Below are 21,743 nucleotides of genomic sequence, written 5' to 3'. Positions count from 1 at the left end.
CTGAGTTGAGCAGTTTACAATTCTCAGGCAAAAGCAGGCACAGTCTTTTTCAACAGATAAGGAACAATTTTAAAAAGAAAGGGCTGAATGCACATGAAAGATTTGCAACTCACAATGACTTTTGAACTTTCTACCAAAAAAAAAGGAAAAAAAAACCTTTAAAGTTTATAGTAGTTGGTTTTCTCCAAAGGTTACCAATGTGTAGGTTGTTTGCAAACATATTGGCCAGTGGAGGAAAGTGGGGAATAGTTCCAAGTCACGATTCTAAACATTTAATGTCAAAGCTTACTAAATATTACTTATCTTGAATCGTCAAAGGAATTGTTTATAAGTTCCTGAAAAATAAAATTGCATTTCCGCCTTTGGATGCAAGTGTCCCTTTGTCATTACCCATGATGATTTGAAGAACATAATTTGACCTTGAGAGCAACTCACACAACTTGGTCAAAAGTTGTTTATTGACCACGTAATTTCCAAGTGTAAGATGTGTGGAGTTTTTAATGCACTTACACTAAAATTACACAGGGGCTGAAGGATTCTTTAGCTGTACTTCTGAGGAAATTACTGTGGTTGTTATTGTTGTTTTAAGTAGACCACATACATTCACAGAAGGGAGCCTTTACCATGGCCCAGCAGATTACAAAAACTACAGTGAGTTACTTTGACAGCTTGTGAGTAGAGAGATATATTTATAACAAACATTTCTTTTCCAGCTACCTTTGGCTTCCAACCATAAATATTTTATAAACTACCCCCAAAAATGTTTAATGACAGACTTTTAAAGTAACTGAAGAAAGAAAGCAGCACACTTTATGAGCTCCTTTCCCCTGACATATTTTGATCATCGATGCAGAATTTTGAAGCTAATAGTGCTGTTGCTACAATGTCAGTGTACTACAGGATCAAAAGGAATGATTTGAGACCTAGAGCTCTTTTCACCATGAGTGCAGTTGATTTTCTCACAGGATGGTAATACCTGTGGCCATTTTAAATAATGAATAAAATTACCAAAAAATTAGAAAGAGAAAAGCCTGTATCAGAAATGCATTGGGCTAAAAGAAAACCTGACAGGAGTAACCCAAAATAAGTGGAGAGCCCTGTTTATTTCATGCATTAAACAGTCCAGGTCCAGTGTGGTGGCACTGTGATATCATTGGGGTCTACCCCTTCCCCTTCCCCTTCTCTTTCCCCTCCCCTCCCGTTCCCTTTTTTTGAGATGGAGGTTTGCTCTTGTTGCCCAGGCTGGCACCGCAACCTCCGCCTCCTATGTTCAAGCGATTCTTCTGCCTCAACCTCCCAAGTAACTGGGATTACAGGCATGCACCACCACGCCTGGCTAACTTTCTTATATTTTTAGTAGAGATGGGGTTTCCCCATGTTGGTCAGGCTGTTCCTGAACTCCTGACCTCATGATCTGCCCACCTTGGCCTCCCAAATTGCTGGGATAACAGGCGTGAGCCACTCCTTTCTTCTTTCTCTGTCCTCATTAGCTTGGAGATCTCGACCTATAGCATGGCTCTGATGCATGTTGCCTCATGGTCACAGGATTGCTTCTGCAACTCTGGGAATGGTGCCTGTGTCCCAGGAAGGAGAAAAGAATGGAAAGTCAAGGCAGAGAACAGAATAGAAAAGAATAGAAAGTCAATGGATGCCAGAGGAATCTGTCTATCATTAAAAGATTGCCCAAGAGGCCAACTCAGCAGTGTCCATTTATAGCTCATTCATTTGTTGAATGAATGGACAGAACTTGATCACTCTATCACTCCCAACTTCAAGTGAGTCTAAGAAGGTGAACACTTTTATCTAGGCATATTGTTACCTAGAATGAAGTCATGGTTCCTTTAGAAAGAGGAAAAGTAGATTTTAGGTAAGCAACTAAAAGAATCTGCTATAAAAGGCTGTCATTTCAAAATATTCTATATAGTTGATAATAGATTTGAAAAAAAATGTTTTTTTCAGGCTGAGCACAGTGGCTTACACCTGTAATCCTAGCATTTTGGGAGGCCAAGGCAGGCAGATCATGAGGTCAGAAGAACGAGACCATCCTGGCCAACATGGTAAAACCCCATCTCTACTAAAACACAAAAAATTAGATGGGCGTGGTGGTGGGCGCCTGTAGTCCCAGCTGTTTGGGAGGCTGAGGCAGGGGAATCACTTGAACCTGGGAGGTGGAGGTTGCAGTGAGCCGAGATCGTGCCACTGCACTCCAGCCTAGGGACAGAGCAAGACTCTGTCTCAAAAAAAAAAAAAAAAAAATGTTTTTCCATATTGAAGGTCAGGACTCTGTAGGGATGAAAGAAAGCAATTAGCAATACAGTAATAGGATATATTTACCTTCTGAATTTAAAATCTTCTCTGAAGACATTATTGCTGGAGCATGGTAAGAATTCACCCGTCATTCAGTTGTGCTTACATCCCTGTTATGTACTGGACTAAGTACAGTTGCAAAGAGAGAGAACAAGACAAAGAGAGAGTTAGGGAGAGAAAGGGTAGGGAAAGAAGAGGCGGAGGACCAGTGGGAGGGAGGGAAAATATCATAGTAATACTTTGAAGTCTTGGCCTTCTCATAGCCTGACAGGCTAGTGAGTTCATCACGTTAGCATAATTGGTGAAAAAGAATTAGATGAACCATCATACACTAATTGCTGTAGTTGAAAAAACTTTATTTTGGATTTTCTGGAAGCCAAGGAAAAATGGGGCCATAAGTGGTTATGTGGTTCTCATTTTCTGTGAGAAGAAGAAATATAGTCCTTTTTCATACAGTAGGTGGATCAGAGAGCATGAGTTTTGGCTTGAGTACCAGCTCTCGAAGAGACCTTGAACAAGTTATTTAATCCCCCTAATTCCCACCCTTTTCTTCTTTAATATGGGATCACTAGTACTCATGGTTGAGAGGTCATTTTACAAATTAAGTGAGATATTGCATGAAAGTCACCAACCAGTTAAGAGCCCTGGGATGAGAAAAAAAAAATGAGAAAGAAGACAACTTGCTCAGTGACATCCCCATTCCAAAACAGAACTGGATTGTGGGATGCTCTATTTTATGGTGTCCCTTCACAGCCACCAAGGATATGATGCCAAAATGTCACTCAGTCAAAGCAGCTCTCGATGGGGCCGAGAAGTTATGCTTCAATAGACAGCTTTTTGATGTTTTAACTTGGACCAAGACGGAAAGTTCAAAATGTACAGAGAAATGGATGGACTCTGTGTCCTCAAACAATCTTCTGTACTTACGATGTCCTTCAGCCAGCCTTTTGATAGACATAGCAGCTCTCCATGGTACAGTTCCTGGTGAAGGCCTGGAGGGGAGGTATTTGTGTCACTGGTGGAGGATGAGCTGCTGCACGATAATGACGAAGGTCGGACAGTGGCCTTGCCCACTGTCCACACACTCTGGCCCAAGTGAGTGCTCAACCCATCACTAGGATTTTTCTTTTTTCGTCCATTGCTCCAGGGCAGCTACAGTCTGAGATCAGCAATAGACTCTTAACACCTGGGGCTCTTGCCCTTATTTTAAACTCCTGTTTCCTTCATTTGTGTCTTTAATTAAACTCTGCTGATATGGATTTTCTTATTGCTTAGTCAGGTCCAACTCCTCAACCATTATAGGGGAAATCAGAAGTTTTACATCCATCCAATGAGTCTAGTTATAGAGACAATCATTGCTCTGCAAGCTGTCATTCTCTTTTCTTCTTTCTATCAGATAGCAAACTCCCAAGAGATGGAAAACGTCTGTATCTATTTTATTAAAATATTTTTTGAATAATGATTGCTTTTATTTTGCACTGTTTGAGAGCCTGACTGTGATAACACTTCCCTATAGGAGATGGGATCCCTCATCCATCCTGGTGGAGATTTCTGAAAAATCTGCTTACCCAGGACCAAGTAACAAATGAAAGCAAAAACCAGCCGATAGATACTATGGAAAAGGATATTCCATGATCAGATCTATGCTGGTAGATTGGGTCTAGATTCCATGCCACATTTGTTCAAAATTAATTCATTTATAAAAAAGGTGTACTTGTGAAAAGCCCCCAACATGTAGGCAGTTAAGACATAATTTCATCTGAGAGCAATTTAAATGTCTTATTGCCATCTCTAGCTAAAAATACCTTATGATTTCTGGATTCTTCTGTGGAGTTAATCTCCCAGCTCAAGTTCACCTTGTTGCTAATTCTCCATCTCATTTCAGTGTGTGGGAGGCAATGTCATTTTATGTAGAAAGGAATATATTTCATCTCACCTCTTCTCCAGCTATCAGCAAATCTATGCCTAAGGCAGGGAGCAGCTGTGGGGATAGAAGGCAGCCATGACCCTTGGCACATGTTGAGAATGTCCTTGGTGTTTGCCACTCTTACTCCCTTTCTGTAGATGAGGAATGGAGATTTTCATGAACAGGTGTTAGAAGAATCTATAACAACAGGGCCTTTGAGTGGTGGGGTACAGCAGACCCTATTGGTTACTTACCCCAAATCCATACTCCCACAGCTGCCTCCTCTTTAGCAGAAATCTGACTTGTTCAAGTTTTGCTCTAAAAGGAAGACAGTTCCATCCCCAGCTCATGAGTGGGTCCTGATTAATCTAAGCCTAGCATGGTTGTCTTATTTTCTCTGCTCGTGGCTAGTTGAGATGCGCACTGGTAGCTTAGACCAAACCAACAGATGTGAGAAATTTTCTCAGGGCCTTCTAGGTAGGATTTCCAAATCTTAAAGGAAGCACCCAGAAGTCTCTTCTTGCCCTGGATTTTGTAATTCTGCATGGGATGGCTGGAACTGCAGCAGCCGTCATGAAGCATAAGGAAAGCTAGTCTGAGGACAGTGCTGACATTCCAGGATGGCAGAGCAAGATAGAATGAAAATATGGAACGAGGCCTAAAACCTCCATACCTAAGGACTTTTGTAAGAGAATATATTTTGCTATTTATTTATTTATAGGAGAATGTATTATCTTTATTGTTTGAGTTGCATTGGGTTTTTGGTTACCTGCAGACACAAGCATCCTCTTATTGATGTATGGAGATGTAACATAAAGCAGAGAAGTTCCTCAGCCATGTTTAACCCAGTTGTTCTTGAGCTCCAACTCCTCAATTGTCCTGCTATGTTGCTGTGCTCAGTATGTATGAGGGCAACACTAGGTCAGAGAGTTGACGAATTTTGTATGGTGTGTTGCAACACACAGACACACACGCAATGTGAAAAAGGCCAGGAAGCCAATTCCACATAGCCAAATTAAACATGGGAGGGAGGCTAGAAAGTTTCTTTTTAATGCAAATCAACAAGAATTGGGTAGGTGTACTTTGCAAAGGGGAAATGGCTATCCCTTTGAGGCCATACAATTTCTAGAGCTACTAAGGCTCAGTTCAAATGCCATGTGCTCTGTGACCCCTTCCCTGAGTTCCCAAGGTCAAGTTAATCAACTCTTCTGTTCTCATTCCCCTGCATGTATATCTCTATTGAGGTACCTACCACATGGTATTGGCACAAGCTATGTCGTGTCAGTGTTTGATTCCCTTGTTAGATTGTGAGTTCTTACAGGGCAAGAGACTTGTTGTAACCTTTGCTGTATTCACTTATTCAACAGTTATTTATTGAGTGTCTACTATGTGCCAGTCATTGAGCTGAACACTGAAGATACAATAGTCAGGAAAAGCAGATGTGACCCCTGCGGTCATGGAATTTAAAGTCTAGTGAGACAGACAATCAAATAATTACAATAGTCAACCGGTTTCTATGCCTAACCAAATGACCAGCACTCAGGAAGCGCTCAATAATTACTTGCTGAATTTAGTCATAGAATTTTCAATATTCCATGCCACCTTCTATCTTCCTGCAAGCTAACCTAAGTTCATATAGTGGTGAAAAGGCTCCTAGGGGAAAGAGAAGTGAAGCCCCCACGGCAGGCTGTTTTCAAGCGTCTGTTTGCATTGCACTTACTAATGTGTTAATGGTCAAAGCAAGACATGTGGCCAGTCCAGAGGGCCATGTGGAAGGAGGTCACACGGTACAGAGAGAGGAAGAGGTGGGACTGGTCAGGGCCCATTACTATACCAGTCTGCCTTATTTTAAATTATGGGTTATGTTATATAAGCCTGAAACTCAGCTAACAGGTTTAAACAATGATCTTGAGTCTAAGAATAAGTTTCTCACGAAAATTCACACTCAAGAAACTAACATTTGATTCAGACATTTCAAATGGAAAATAATGATGTGATTCACAGTGAACAGTATATCCAAGCTTTGGTCTTAAAAATCTTTGCACAGTGCTTTCATGAGAGAGAAGTATTGGCGGCCAAGCGTGGCTGTTTCCCCAGCCTTTATGCTATTTACAATAAGGGCAGTCTTTTCTTCTGAGGTTTGCAATGAGAATAACGGACTCTTTCCCCACTAACATCCAGGGAAAACCATTCTAAATCGAGTGGTTGGCCCATGCCAACAATATCTGCTATAAATTATGAAACCTGCAATCAATAACCAACACTTCTCCTCTATCTGTATAACAACAAATGAGTTTTCAGATTGGGCTCAGAGTATAAATTATTAACTAAAACAAAATAGGGCAAATGTAGAGAAATGAGACTTAGCTTTAGAGCAGACTCTTGAATCTTAGAAGTCTATATACACGAAAGTATCTCTGCATGTTTCATTTGGAGATTTGTGTGATTAAACAAAAATGTGTTACAGATCTGGATGGATAGTCAAACTAAGTGTGTGGGTCTGATGGAGAGATTATCTATCCAAGTGCATTTTTGTAATTCCTTACTCCAGTCCAAAAGTTAATGTAAAAAGCCAATCAAATTGATTAATACTAAAAATGGAACAACCGCAGACCCAGAACTAATTTAAGAACCCTGCTACTTTCATCCTCAGAGTTTTGTCTAATAAGGAACTTTTGGACCACTGAATAGATAGCATGTAAGAAAGTGTCAGAAATGGCTAGAAGTCAGATGTGACTCCAACAATATTACTCATAATGTCTTTGAACACAACAAAAGCAGACAGGGCATATACACATGCACAACAAATGTTCACAGGAAGATGAGGTTAAACAGGACTGCCACATCCACATGGATTTCCCCATTTAATTTTGATCATAAAAGCCTTAGAGAAGATGAAAGGGCTCTTAGAAGAGTGGATAGAAGCGCCAAGCACAAGTGCAGAGGGGCTATCATGTATATGCAAAAGCAAGACAAGTCCTAGGTGAACTCTTTGAAATACGCCTTCAGGATGGTTTAGCCTCGCAAACTTGCACTCTCCCATTGTGCTTACATTTCATGTGTGTGTCATGTAGATTTCATTTCTCTTTCTGTCCAACATACAAATATTCCATGGATTCCTATGGACTGAACTGAGGTTTGAATTTTAGAAACTGTAGCATTCTTGGCTGAGCACAGTGGCTCATGCCTGTAATTCCAGCACTTTGGGAGGCTGAGGCAGGTGAATCACTTGAGGCCAGGAGTTTGAGACCAGCCTGACCAACATGATGAAATCATGTCTGTTATAAAAATAAGCTGGACGTGGTGATGTGTGCCTGTAATCTCAGCTGCTCAGAAGGCTGATGAATGAGAATCACTGGAGGATGGGAGGCAGAGGTAGCAGTGAGCCGAGATTGCGCCACTGCACTCCAGCCAGGGCAACAGAGCAAGACCTTGTCTAAAAAAAAAAAAAAAAGAAACATTCTGTGGCAATGAGATACCCAGTTTATGGGCTTTTTTTTTTTTGCCCATGATTTGTGCACTGACCAAAGAAGCTTAAAGCATACTGCAGAATTAAAAGTGAATCCCTTTGTCCTCGTATGTATATTTTCTTCACATTTGTTAATTTGAAATTTGAAAATATTCATCTTTTGATCTATGGCATTGATAGATTTCACCAGTGTCACCTGAAATTTGAGTTCCCAGTCAAACTGGAAGCCTTATATTTTTTTCCTGAAGCACTCTTCAAGGATCCAACTCTGGTAGCTTAACTATCACATCCGGAAAATGACTTCTGGCTCCTTGTGAAGATTGCTTCTTTGTGGGAAGATTCTGGTACAGTATGCAGGGTGTTGTGTTCCTGGGAATAATGTAGTGACGATGTCCATTATGGAGATAGCAGGACATTAGGTATACAGAATGGGATGGATATTTAGAAGCGCAGGATGCCACTCAGGTCACCCTGTGATTATCCATAAGCATTGCCAAGCCCTCAGTTAACATTACGACACATGGACGGGAGGAGCCTTGGGAATCATTAGGTTCAGTACCCTTATTCTGTTCTTGAGGAAACTTTGGCTCAGAGAAGTTGTTCAGGATCATTTGCTCCAGTCACTCAACTACTTAGAGTGATAACGCCAAGGGCAATGCCAGAGTTTCATGACTTTCAGTGCAGGGAATCTTCTACTTCAACAGACTTTTTCTCATGAAACATAGCACATCAGGAGTTTCAAAATATTATGATGTTAAGAAAAAATTGGTAGATTTTCTTATAGTTTTAAGAGATAACTGAAAGAGCACTCTTAATAAATACGACAGCATTGGTTCTACAACACTTACTGTAATAGGATTTTCATCTCAATAGTCTACTCTATACTCTTTATTAATTATCCACTGTGTATGTAACAGGTAGATTCTTTTTATTAATTATCCACTATGCACATAACAGATAGTCCCAGATGGACTTGTAAATGATCAATGGCTACATTTATTTTTCTGTAGGTAGCAGTACACATGGAATTGTTTGAAGTGAGAGCAGGGGAAGAGAAGAAAGCCAAAGATTCAGATTTGACATGGCTCTTGGAGAAGATGGGAATAATGAATAATGAGGAGGACGCAGGATGTCATAGAGTTGTGGATAGAAAGAGCCTTCTGATCAGGAGGATTGCAGTGAGGGGAAATAGAATTCTTAGATGGGTTCTGTGTATTTCCTCCTCTAGAATGGAGGAGTGGAGACTGGGAGCAGGAGAGATGATAGCAATTAGAAAACAGATGTGTGTGGCAGAAGAGCTCAGATGGTTTGATGGGCAAAGGCCAGTGAGAATCACTGCCGAGTTCTGGGAGGCTCTGGCAATGATCTCCAAACAGGAAGCTTGGAATGATTAAAACTGTGGAAAGGAAGAGAAAGATAAAAGGAAGATAAAGGTAAATTTATTATGTGACAAGCCCAAACAAGAATAGGACAGCCAAGGTTTCCAGAATAATACTGAGAATGCCCATGGAGCTGGAACCCATGTCATCAGCACAAATTACTGGAACGTTGTTGTTGTTGTTGTTGTTTTTCTTTTTGTTTTTTTTTTTTTTTTTGAGATGGAGTCTCACTCTGTCGCCCAGGCTGGAGTGCAGTGGCATGATCTAGGCTCACTGCAACCTCTGCCTCCCAGGTTCAAGCTATCCTCCTGCTTCAGCCTTCCAAGCTGGGATTACATGCGCTTGCCATCGTGCCCAGCTAATTTTTTTTTTTTTTTGTATTTTTGGTAGAGATGTGGTTTCACCATCTTGGCCAGACTGGTCTTGAACTCCTGACCTCATGATCCACCCACCTCAGCCTCCTAAAGTGCTGGGATTACAGGGTGAGCCACCACACCTAGCCCTTCTGTTTCTTTAATGAATATATTCCACAAGGAAACATGGTAAAATCTAGTTTTAACTTTTAAGGCATTTTCCAGGTTATATCCTGGTAGCAATATAGATTGAAATTAATAATTTAATAGCTTCAGAAGAAAATATCGTTTATTGGGTTATAACCTAACTTTCCACTTTTTATAGGTGAGGAAATGGAGGCTCAAGGATGTGAAGTGAGTGGCTCTTAGCACCACAGTCTCCTAGGAATTTAACAGGAAGATTAGCTGAGTGGATTTAAGCTGCCCCATATGAGGACAATTCTGTTCCTCATATGGACAGTGAGGAACAGAATTATCTCTGAATTCAGGCCTTGCAGAGCCCTGACTGTGACTCTTTTGAGTGTTAGTGTGATTAACCATGAAATGGAGGTGCTGAAAAGTCATCAAGTGCAGTTTTATTCATCAAGCAAAGTCAGTTCACGTGCAGTATCATATTCGTGTTAAGGGTCTAACACTTCAACAGCATTTAGTATAAATTTCCATTAATCTATGCATTCAGTTAACCAGCACACCTGTTCTCTAACCAGTCGGGGAGAGTGTGAGCATACTTTGAGGTTAATTATGACTGGTAAATGTGAGTGGAGCCCATCAACACACAGTAAGACCCCAGGAAGACCCCACAGTGCCCTTCACCTCAACTCCCCGCCATGATCCCACGGGCAACCTTCGCCCCAGCCTTAATCCCTCAGAAGGCTTCAAAGACCCACTCAGCCACTTAATACAGAAAGCTGAGAGTCCTCTGTGACAGCACTTTCTCAAAGCTAGTGGAGGTGGCAGAGGGCCCTGGTGAGCTTTTTAGAGAGAGACTCCTGACTCTCATCCTAGACTTTCTGATTCAACTAGTCTTAAAGTGGGGCCCAGAAATCTGCATTTTTTAAGATTCCACGAGGAATTTGAATATGCAGTTATTTGGGAACCATACCTTGTACTATATTAAGGATCATTTTGTAAAGACTTAAAGGCAGCACTGATGTTAATTCTTCCAACATTACCAATCCCCAGAAGGGCCCTACAGACTCTGGGTCTCATAGATTATGAAAGTCGTGATCCAGACCACATTTGCTTTTTACCTAGAAAGGCTTCCTTCTCTTCTCCCCATTTCAAACCAGGGCTGAGCTATTGAACTTGTGGATGTCATCTGGTGGTGGTTACTGTCCTGCTCAGGACTTGGAAAGATTTCTGTTTATTTGGCATGCCCCACACAAGCCTGTCAGGCTCTGGGGAACTTACAAGGCAGGCAGCATAAAAATATATAATTCATAGAATGAAATATTTTGGAGGCCCCTTCACTTTTACAAATTGGCCATAAAATAGAAATCACAGACATAACATTCGTATAACCGCAGTTGCCAAAAATGAATCACTTGGGGGAGGGAGAGGGTGCTTGAGAAGTTTCATGTCTACTTCTTTATAGGGCATCTAAAGAAAGAGTGAGCATTCAAACTCTGTGTGCAAATGGTAATAGGAACTTTAAAATAGAGGATGGAGTTCTCTGCCTGACAATTGCAAATATTGGTTAAGGAGAACAAGGATTTTGAGACTGATTCGAAGAAGTCTTTAAAAGTCTTTTCACAGTGATTGAGTTTATCCTTTGAGGGCGTTTGCTTGTCTTGATAGACATTCCAAATATATTTAGGATTCTGTATACATTTTACTATAACTTACTGCTTCCTGTTTTTTTTCCCCCCAGTGAAAGCAGTTGACAATATTTGAGCCAGCTGTCCACTTTGACTGCTTGTGATGTATCAGGGGAAGGAAGGGAGGGAGGGAAAAGTACACATCCTGCCACCTTCTTCTCCCATTAGCTGCGTTGACACCCTGGGCTTCCATTAGTTTTCTAGAAAGAGTCCTTAGGAGGGATAGAGAGGCTAATCTTCTCCTGTCAGTTCCACTTAAGCCTTCTGGGGACTTGAGTCACGGCTGAGTAATGGCTGGTGGTACTGGTTGTGATCGCTGACTTGAAAATAGTATATTTAATGAGGTTGGATACATGTAAGACATTAAAAAGGAAATGGTATCTCTGTCACGGAAGTCAAACTAAAAATTCTCTTCACTATTTGATTTGTATCTTAAAAGAACTGTCATCTTAGGAGTCAGGAGAGCCAAGAGCTGGGCTTCTGTGATTGTGTCACTAGCTTTGTGACCTTGAAGATACCAAATGCTATTTCTGGGCCCCAGTTTACTCATGTAAAATAATTATAATATCTGCATAGTGTGTAGGAAAACTTTATCCAAATCAAACACAGATTGGGCTGGAGATGGGGGGTCATAGAAGGTGATAGTTGTGGGGGGTAATATTGAATGGATGGATTATTCTAAATTGCTTTCGGACCTCAAACTCCATTATACTAGGAATCTGTGACTACAAGGAATATGGGGGGCACAGAAAGGAGTTACTTGGATGCTACTAATGATAATTAAGCCATTTGATAATTTATGCTCTTAGAGAAATGCACAGCCAGAGTAAAAGACAGTTATGCTGTTTGATTCTGTATTGTTAATCAAGGATGAAAAGGTTTACACGGCACAGAACCTAGGACAGGGTCAGCCTTCCTTCCTTAAAAATCAGTCCTTTTTTTTTTTCTCTGTCATCTTTCCAGAAAGTACATTTCAAATAAAAGGTGATGACCATTTTTAAAGCAGAACTTCAGAAACAAATCTATTTTATTTTATTTCTTTATTTTATTTTATTTATTTATATTTTTATTTTTTTGAGATGAAGTCTCACTCTGCTGCCCAGGCTGGAGTGCAATGGCACAATCTCAGCTCACAACAACCTCCACATCCTGAGTTCAAGCGATTCTCCTGTCTCAGCCTCCTGAGTAGCTGGGACTACAGGCTCATACCACGCTTCTTGTTGTTCATTTTAACACTGTATCCAAAATGAACACATTGATTTAGCTGCTTAATTCAACAAGTTTCAGTGCATTGAAACTTGTTCTTTTAGAAAATGATTAAAAATCCCACCCTAAATTTGAGACGGGTTTATGATTGTGGTAGAGCATAAGGTGTCTTTAAAACACACAAGGCTGATTTCAGAAATTTTAGTGAAAACACATTTCCTGCCTTTAGGTTCATATCATGTAGGCATGTGTTGGTGTTTAGAGAAATGACAGAAATACAGTCCCAGTGAGGATGTTAAGCCCTCCTTTATCTTAAATTATTATCATAGATCCCGCTACAGGAATGATACAGGATTTTTTGTTCTTATATTAGTGTTCTTTTTAAATAACAAAATTTTAAGCCGTTAGTTGGGAGCATGCCACAACTATTAAAAAAAATAGAATTAACATTGTTTTAAAAATGAATTAATCAATAGCCTAAAGGTAAGTAACATTGCTGGTTATTAGTGAAAAGAATAAGATAGATACTAAGCCTACTACTGTGTTGATTACCCAAACAATTCAGGAGAAATTAAGTGATTTCACCTAAGTTTTCTAGGTAAGTGCCTCAGTTACTCACTTAAATTGTCCAAGATGTACCTGTACTTTTGTAATAAAGTGCTTACTTATGTGGTAACTCACATCTTCTAGATCATTAATTCAGATGTAACAAATTCTTCCTTGCTGTTCAGTAATGTGCTATAAGGCAGGAAAAAGATGCATCTATCCCAATTGTTGAACAGTTTGTTTCTATGGAGGAATTAAACTCTGAGTTTATGTTGGCAGCTCTATCATACCCATAATTCATACCCCAGCCTGGTTGTAATGGAAAGTCTATCTTATAAATGCTATTTGTATCATTAAACTAAACATGAAGCCTAATTCAGCCTTCCTGTTCATAATCTTATGGCCAAGAATGTAATTTATTTTTCTGAATATCTGGACTTATGCAATAGTTGCCAACAAACAGACTTTTGAAGTACTTGCTGATGAAACCATAAGTAAAAATGACCAATTAAAATGACCATCTTTTTATTTTCCCTGATGACTTTGAATAGCATTTGGTCAAATAAAGCAGCTGTATTTGAAGACTCTCTTGGTTTCACATTTTAGTGGGAATCATTGTATTAATTAATGTTAAGCAGTGCATTAAATTCCTTAGAGCAGTCAGGACTCATTCAGTGTCTGCTAAGGCTCTTTATGTACAAAGCACATTCTAGGCACTGTGGGGACACATAGTAGGCTGGCCCTCAAGAAACAAGGTCTTACCCATAAGAAAAAAATACATAATGGAAAAACTGCACCAAAATGGCATGTGACTGGTTAAGTGAATGATATCGATACTGTATTTTATTCCAGTGACAACTAGCCTTTAAGCTTCAAATTTATTTAATGCTACTCTGCATAAAAATATGTCAGGAAAATTAAATTAACCTATAATTGCAAAGGTAAAAATTCAGCTGGCCTACTGTAGCCAAATTTGCAGTATATTTATAATTTTATACTGTACTTTATTATTTAGTTTTGAGCTTTTCAAAATGACCTTTTGTTATGAGTATGTGCTGAATGAAGGAATCTTTTGATTATTGTCAGTTATTAATCAATGCTGAACATTCAAAATGGAAATAATATTTTTATTGCTGATGTAAATGATTAATCATAGATGCTTTTCATAATAGCTATGAAAAGTATATAATAAAGTAGATAATAGTATGAATAGTAGATAATAGTATATCAAAATAGATCAAAAGTAGTATATCAAGATAGAGAAAAAGTAAATAATATTATATAAAAATCATTATCCACTAGGCAATTAGAAAGGAAAAAGAAAGGAAAGGCATTCATATTGGAAAGGAAGAAGTAAAACTTCTCGATTGTAGATGACATGATCTTATTTATAGAAAATCCTAAAGAACCCACACACACAAAAAAATTTGAGTTAATAAATGAGTTCAGCAAGATTGTGGAATGTAAGATCAATGTAGAAAAATCAATTGTATTTTTACCAGCGAATAATCAGTCCAAAATGAAACTAAGAGGAGAATTCCATTTATAATGTCATCAAAAAAATAAACTCAGCAACAGGAGTATAAGGCTTGAACAATGAAAACAATGAAATATCAAAGAAATGAATTAAAGGAGAACTACGTAGGCAGGCATCCCATGTTCATGGATTGGAAGACAATATTGTTAAGGTGGCTGTAGTCATCAAATTCATCTACAGGTTCAATGCAGTCCTTATCAAAATCTTAAATACATTTTTGGGCAGATATTAGCAAGCTGACCCTAAAGTTCACATGAAAATGCAAAGGACCCAGAGTTGCCAAAAACAATCTTGAAAAAGAAGAACAACATTATATGGACTTACCCTTCCCAATTTCAAAACTTATAACAAAGCTATAATAAGACTGTATGGTATTGACATAAGGATAAACATATATATTAAGGAATAGAATTGAGAATCCGGAAGTAATAATGACCCCAAATACACTTACGGTTAGTGAATTTTTGACAAGGGTACTAAGCGGCTAAGTGGGGAAAGAATAGAAAGAGTAATCTTTTCAATAAATGGTGCTGTGACAGTTGGATATTTGCATGCAAAAGAATGAAGTTAGACCACGAACTCACACCACACACAAAAGTAACTTAAAATTGATCAAAGACCTAAATGTTAGAACTAAAACTATAAAAGTCCCAGGAGAAAACATAAATGTATATCTTTATGCTCTTAGATTAAGCAATAGTTTTTTAAATATGACACCAAAACCAAAAACAACCAAAGAAAAATTGGATACATTGGACTTAGTCAAAATGAAAATCTTTTGTGCTTCAAGGGACACCGTTCAGAACATGAAAAGAAAACTTACAGGATGGGAGAAAACTTGCAGATTATGTATTTGCAAATCCAGAATATATATACAGAACTCTTAAAATACAATAATAAAAAGACAATTTTTAAATGGATAATGGATTTTTCATTTCTCCAAAAAAAATATACAAATGGCCAATAAGTGCATGAAAAAATGCTCAACATCATTAGTTATAGGGAAATACAAATCAAAATCACAATGAGATACCACTTCACACCCACAAGGATAGGTATAATAAACAACCAAAAAGACAGTAACAGGTCAGGCATGATGGCTCATGCCTATAATTCCAGCACTTTGGGAGGCTGAGGCCAGCAGATTGCTTGAGCTCAGGAGTTTGAGACCAGCTTGGGCAACATGATAAAACCCTGTCTCTACCAAAAAAATTTACAAAAATTAGCCAGTCGTGGTGGTGTGTACCTGTAGTCCCAGCTACTTGGGAAGCTGAAATGGGAGGATTGCATGAGCTGGGGAGACAGAGGTTGCAGTGAGCCCAGGATCATGCCACTGCACTCCAGCCTGGGCAGAAGAGCAAGACCCTGTCCAAAAAGAAAAAATACATATATATCAGTAACAAGTGTTGGCAAGAATATGCGGAAATTGGAACCCTCATATGTTATTGGTAGAAATATAAAATAGTACAGCTGTATTGAAAATGGTTTAGCAGTTCTTAAAAAAATTAAATGTATGGTTACCATATGATCCAGCAATTCCACTCCTAGGTATATATCCAAGAGAATCAAAAACATGTCCACACAAAAATTCATACACAAATATGTATAACAGCATTATTTAGAGTGACCAAAAAAATGGAAACAATCCACTTGTTCATCAACTGACAAGTGTGTAAACAAAATATGGTATATCTATACAATGTGCTATTCATATTATTAAACTATATAAAAGAGTGAAGTATTGTCTCACACTACAACGTGGGGGAGCCTGGAAAGACATTATTTTGAGTAAAAGAAGCCAGATACCAAAGACCACATAATGTGTGATTCCATTTATAGGAAATGTCCAGATCCTATAGGCAAAACCACAGAGACAGAAAGTAGATCACTTGGTTTCCAGGGTCCAGGGGCGATAGTGGAAATGGAAGGTGACTGCAAATGGGTATAGGGTTTCTTTTGGGGCCAATGAAATCATGTTCTGGAATTAGATAGTTGTGATGGTTGCAAACTCTGTGAATATACTAAAAGCTATTGAAGTATGCATTTACAAAAAGTACATTTTATAGTATGTGAATTGTATCTCAGTTTTGAAAATTACCATGTATTTTCTTGATCACTCTATAGATTAAGTTGTTCTCATAAAGCATAAGCTTGCAAAAAATATTGTCATTTAGGAACATATTGATGTATTTTGTTTTTAAAGAGAAACAAAACAAGTTTAATAATCAAGCTTAGAGACTGCATGAAATTTACCAGTGCAGAGAAATAAGGCCAACATTTCTGTCATTATACCATAAAGATAAATTCACCATCACTTCTGATGAACTGATATACCTACTTTTTATTAACCTGATTGCAGACCCTTTTCACCGAGATTTATTATATCAAACACTTACTGTTCTGAAATTGAGGGAAGAATTGTAAGTATTTCCATACATACATTTCATGCTTGTTCTCTTGGTTTTTTCCCAGGTACTACCTTTCCCAAGCCAGGTGGTATACAACAGAGTAGGCAAGTGTGGGAGCCGTACCGTGGTCTTGCTTCTGAGAATCTTGTCGGAGAAGCACGGATTTAATTTGGTCACATCAGACATTCACAACAAAACCAGGCTTACTAAAAATGAACAAGTAAGTTGACATTGCCCATTGTTAAACTGTATTTTGCTTCAGCTCATTTGTGTAACTAGTGGGTGCCCTGCAGGTCATCCTTCAGACTCCTGATGAATGAATACCAGAGTTTCAATTTCATGCTGTGTTTTTGCTAGAATGTGGAAGGAAGTTTAAGTTAAGGGTTCCACAAGAACTCTGCAAACCAGGGAATTTCCATGGAGGGATACTTCCTTTAGGACTGATAAAGGACTTTGTCACCTGCCATTGTCTAATTAGCTAAGGTCAGCAATATATACAACTCAGAGTCACACCACCAAGCTGTAAATAATGCTGACATCCTCCTGCCAAAATCAGAAGATTTTACTTTAATATTATGTCCTCTGCATTTTCCCACCAGTGTTCAGGATCTTTAGGGTTGTATTGGTTCCTGCTATGGGGAACTCAGAGGATCTTAGGCTTTCAGAGAAGCATTTGGAATGTTCAGTGGAAGGAAAAGAATCACCCCACTTCACAGGAACACTTTTGCCCTAATATAGCTGAGCTGTACAAGTGGACATGCTGGTGGTAGGATGGGAGTGCTGTCCTCTTCCAAGAAACTATAAATGTTTACTTTGCAAACCTGTGCAGAGGTAGGGGCAATAGTCTCTGTGGGGGGGCTTTGTTAATGTAGAAAAGTCAGATGGAGTGGTCTCATGGTCATTTTACAGAGATGAGTTTGTCATCCTGGTCTCAGAAACTTGCTTCTGTCCCCTTACATACATAGGATGAACAGCCACCAAATGAGTGGTAACTGTGTGTGGGGAAGAAACAAAGAACGTGGCTCACCTCCAGGTTGAGATCATCATTATAAAAATTTCCACCCATGTCCATTTTCTTTGGACGTAATCTCCAGCTTTGAGACATTCAGAACCTCAAAAATGGAGGGAATCTCATTCTTAATTTACCAATTCTGTATTTCCATTTTATCTTGGGGGAAAGTGGAACTGTTTTAAGACAGCAGTAACATAGCCAACCACACTTGTTCTAAAGCCACTATTTTGTGTCTTTCATAATACAGAGATCAAATTGCCCACTTCATTGCAAATTTCCCTTAAAGAATCACTCGGTATTGAGTTTAAATAGTCATTACCAGCACCAATAGTAAAAGAGTCATTATGAATCAGCAGAAAATATTTTAAGATTATACCTTGTAGGTTCCGTAGTAGGGTCTCGGTTGAAAAGAATGATCTTCGGTGGCATTTAAGGATATTGAATTTTATGTATATCATTGTTTAATAGGGGCAGGTTCTCTTTGATTACCTAACTTGATTGAAGAGCTAATATAATTAGGCTAGTGATACCTTTTTAACTGCCTGAAAGAAATTATAAATAAATGCATTATTGCAGTTTTATTATAATTATTAAATTTGGCTTTCTTTTGACGCTAACTCTTAGCAGCCTGCTTATTGAATTATACTTAAATATAATCATGCTCAGTTCCCAGATGTCTCTTAAAACACAGGTGCTAGATTTTAGTTCCCAATGCAGGAGAGGGTGTAAACTACCAGCAGAGAGCAGGACGAACGTTAACGCAAGGATTAGACATTGGGATGTTCAGGACGCTTAGAAGAAAGAACACAAAGTATAGTATTTAAATACAGCGTGGGATTTTACATAGATTAACCCTCTTTGTTTCCTCTGAGGAACAAACATGAAAATGTAAAATACAATTGTAACTATGAATGGAAGAATTTAGAATAAAAATTAACAGTAATTTCCTAACCATGCATAGATTGTTAGATCCAGAAAGGGTTAAAGACAAAGTCATCCTTCTCTTCTAAAATATAGGCTAGCTGTCATCTGTTTGGAATGGTTGGCTTGTCTGGAAGCCAGAGAATAAACTAGACAATCTTTTAAGGTTCTTTCCAGCCCTGTGATTCTGTGACATATTTGTACAACTTCTAGCATAATCTATGTATTGTGCCGTTGAAACATTTCTGATTCCTGTGGTCAGTGTGACCTAGAATGCATTTCATTACTTCCTTATTCCAGATTTCTATTAAATCGTAAGGCAGTTTAAAAAGCCCGTGGCAAAGGTAAAGATAAGGTAGAAAAAACAAATATATAATTTTGATGTAGAAACAAACTAATAACAGTGACCACTGCCTCTCTGCAGCCAGTTCATCTGGCTCTGGCCTGCAGAGAGAGTAGCCTGGAAATAAAATGACAAGAAAGGCAGTTTGAAGTTCAACAACATTGAGAGAAACACTTTCGCTTTTTTGTTTTGGTCCATGTGTTGCTTTTATTAAAGTTTCAATGTGCATAAAACAGAAAAAATATGATTTTAATATAATACATTCAAGAAATAATTTGTGGCATGAAGAGCTCTTTTGGTAATTTATTAGAGGAATGACGGGGAAATGGTTTAGAAGACAAGTGGAAATTTTAGTCAGTTGTTCTCACCCATAAACAGTGGAATTCTGAAAATTTGTTCCCATAGAATCATTGTCCTCTAGAGTTAATAACAGTTCCGCTTCAGGTGCAGTATGAGTTAACAGACTCTTGTGGGCTGGCCTGGGACTTTATCCACCATGTAGAACATTTCTTTTATGAGAAAATGTGCTCCAAGTTCCAAACTACTGACTTACAAATGAACTTTGAAATAGTATCCATTTCTAAGGACTGGAATTATCTATTCCATTTCATTCATACAAAAAGGCACCTCTCTGGGCACAGTCAGATTCACACATGCATTGCTCTCTGGAGGATAGCTCTCAACACACACCATGCACACACACGCACACACACACGCGCACACACACACACACACACACACACCACAGAGCTAAATTTTAAAGATCTATTAAATGGAACAAGACACTGAAGGGATTATTAAAAAAGAAAGGGAACGTGAAGACACCAAATGTTAGAACGCCTATAAAAATCCCACTACATCTGTCCTTATAGAAATAGAATACCTCTGAAATTCGTATTTTGGAAAACTCCGCCTCAACAGCAGAGCATGGCCAAGTGTTGGACCTTTGCACAGCTCATACTGCAAACCCGTGATGACATTGCTGCACTTATGCTCGAAATCCAGATTTCAGGTTCTTAAGCTGACTGAAATGATCTCTTGAAAAATAGAGATTATATACAGCTTTGAAAAATAGGACATTTTTTTCCCCAAAAGATGTAGGGTGTGATTGCCAAAAAACTCACAACCATCTTTGGTTAAAATGTGACACTAGCTTTCCAAACACTGCTCTAAATACGATAAAGGTCACATGCTGCAGGCGTATCACAGCTATGAGAATCCACAATTAATTTCATTCTTTTTAAAGAAAAGCAAAAGTTACCAGCGTACTGAGAAGGCAAATAATTTTAGTATTTCTATTTCTATTGAAACCGAGGATTACATATTGGCTACAGCACCTACTACATGCTAATTGTTTTCCTTCACTGTTTCATTGAACTTTTTGGACCTAAAAATATACTACTGAGTGGGTATGATCCCTGTTTTATGGATGAGACACCTAAGACAATCAGATTGTAAATTTCCAAATACATTATAATGACTGTCAGTGGCACTTGGCCTTGAACGTAGGCCTTCCTTAATCCAAAAGGCATTCTCATCATGCAATGTTTATCTGCTCTGGCTGGACAGCAGAATCTCCAGCAGAGTCTTTTAAAACCTGGAGTTGCAATGGCCCTTCTCCTGGAGATTCTGGGGAAGAGCCCAGAAAACTTTTTCTTTAATAAAGTGCCACAAGAGATTTTATGATTTCGCTAGAGTTAAGAAGCTCTGTCGAAATCATCACATCAGCATTCCCCTCAGTATGTTCCTGAGAATCCTAGCCTTCTAAGACCCTGAAAGAAAGAAAATATTATGGTTCAATAAATGTGGTAAATGTTGCATGCCTTGTCCTAAACGAATCAATTCACAGTGATTATTCGCATTTTAAAGACTTTGAAAATTAAAACAAAACTGCAAACAAAAATAAAGAAACTAACTAGGTTTCTGTCTTTGCGGTCTTCATTGGTCAGGGGACTTTTTATGAATGTTTCTGACTCATTTGCATTCTGCGGAGCTCCAGTTCATGGTTTGTGGAATACTAGGCAAGTCCATGTCCTTCTACCAGTTGGAGCAGTGAAGAGTACTATGTCACTATGAACACTCTGTTCTGACTCTATCCCACAGCTGTGCAAACTATTAAAAACCTTGAAGTATTATGTAAAGGGTGGAGAAGAGAGAGATCCTATGCCCATGTGCCCTAGATAGCTTTAGTCTCTTGATCCAAACCGTATTTCTTTACAATATTTTAAACATCCCTCTCCTACTGCTCTTGCCCACTGCAAGTTTCAAGTCTGAATGGTGACTAGAAAGCAATGAGACTTAGAGGGAAAAAACACCCAACTCACCTAAAGAAACCATGTTAACTTTGAAAAAGTCTAGAGGCTGCGGGGATCCCTAAGGCATGGTTATTGGGCCTCTGTTTAATCAAGGTGGGCCGGGCGCCGTGGCTCACACCTATAATCCTAGCACTTTGGGAGGCTGAGGCAGGTGGATCTTCTGAGGTCAGGAGTTTGAGACCAGCCTGGTCAACATGGTGAAACCCGTCTCTACTAAAAATGCA

The 21,743-nt window shown here is 38.8% G+C and overlaps 1 protein-coding gene across 1 annotated transcript in view; it reads left to right on the top strand.

Annotated features, from left to right (window-relative positions):
• UST (uronyl 2-sulfotransferase) overlaps nt 1–21,743 on the top strand; it is a 324,841-nt gene that overhangs the window by 169,163 nt on the left and 133,935 nt on the right. The window contains exon 3 of the mRNA XM_017505760.2: nt 16,993–17,148. Within this exon, the coding sequence (XP_017361249.1) occupies nt 16,993–17,148 (156 nt within the window). The remainder of the gene's footprint in view (nt 1–16,992; nt 17,149–21,743) is intronic.

This window comes from Cebus imitator, unplaced genomic scaffold (genome assembly GCF_001604975.1).
Source record: "Cebus imitator isolate Cc_AM_T3 unplaced genomic scaffold, Cebus_imitator-1.0 Scaffold341, whole genome shotgun sequence".
Classification (NCBI taxonomy): domain Eukaryota; kingdom Metazoa; phylum Chordata; class Mammalia; order Primates; family Cebidae; genus Cebus; species Cebus imitator.
The sequence above is the reverse complement of the archived record's forward strand: the minus strand, read 5'-3'. Positions and strand labels throughout refer to the sequence as shown.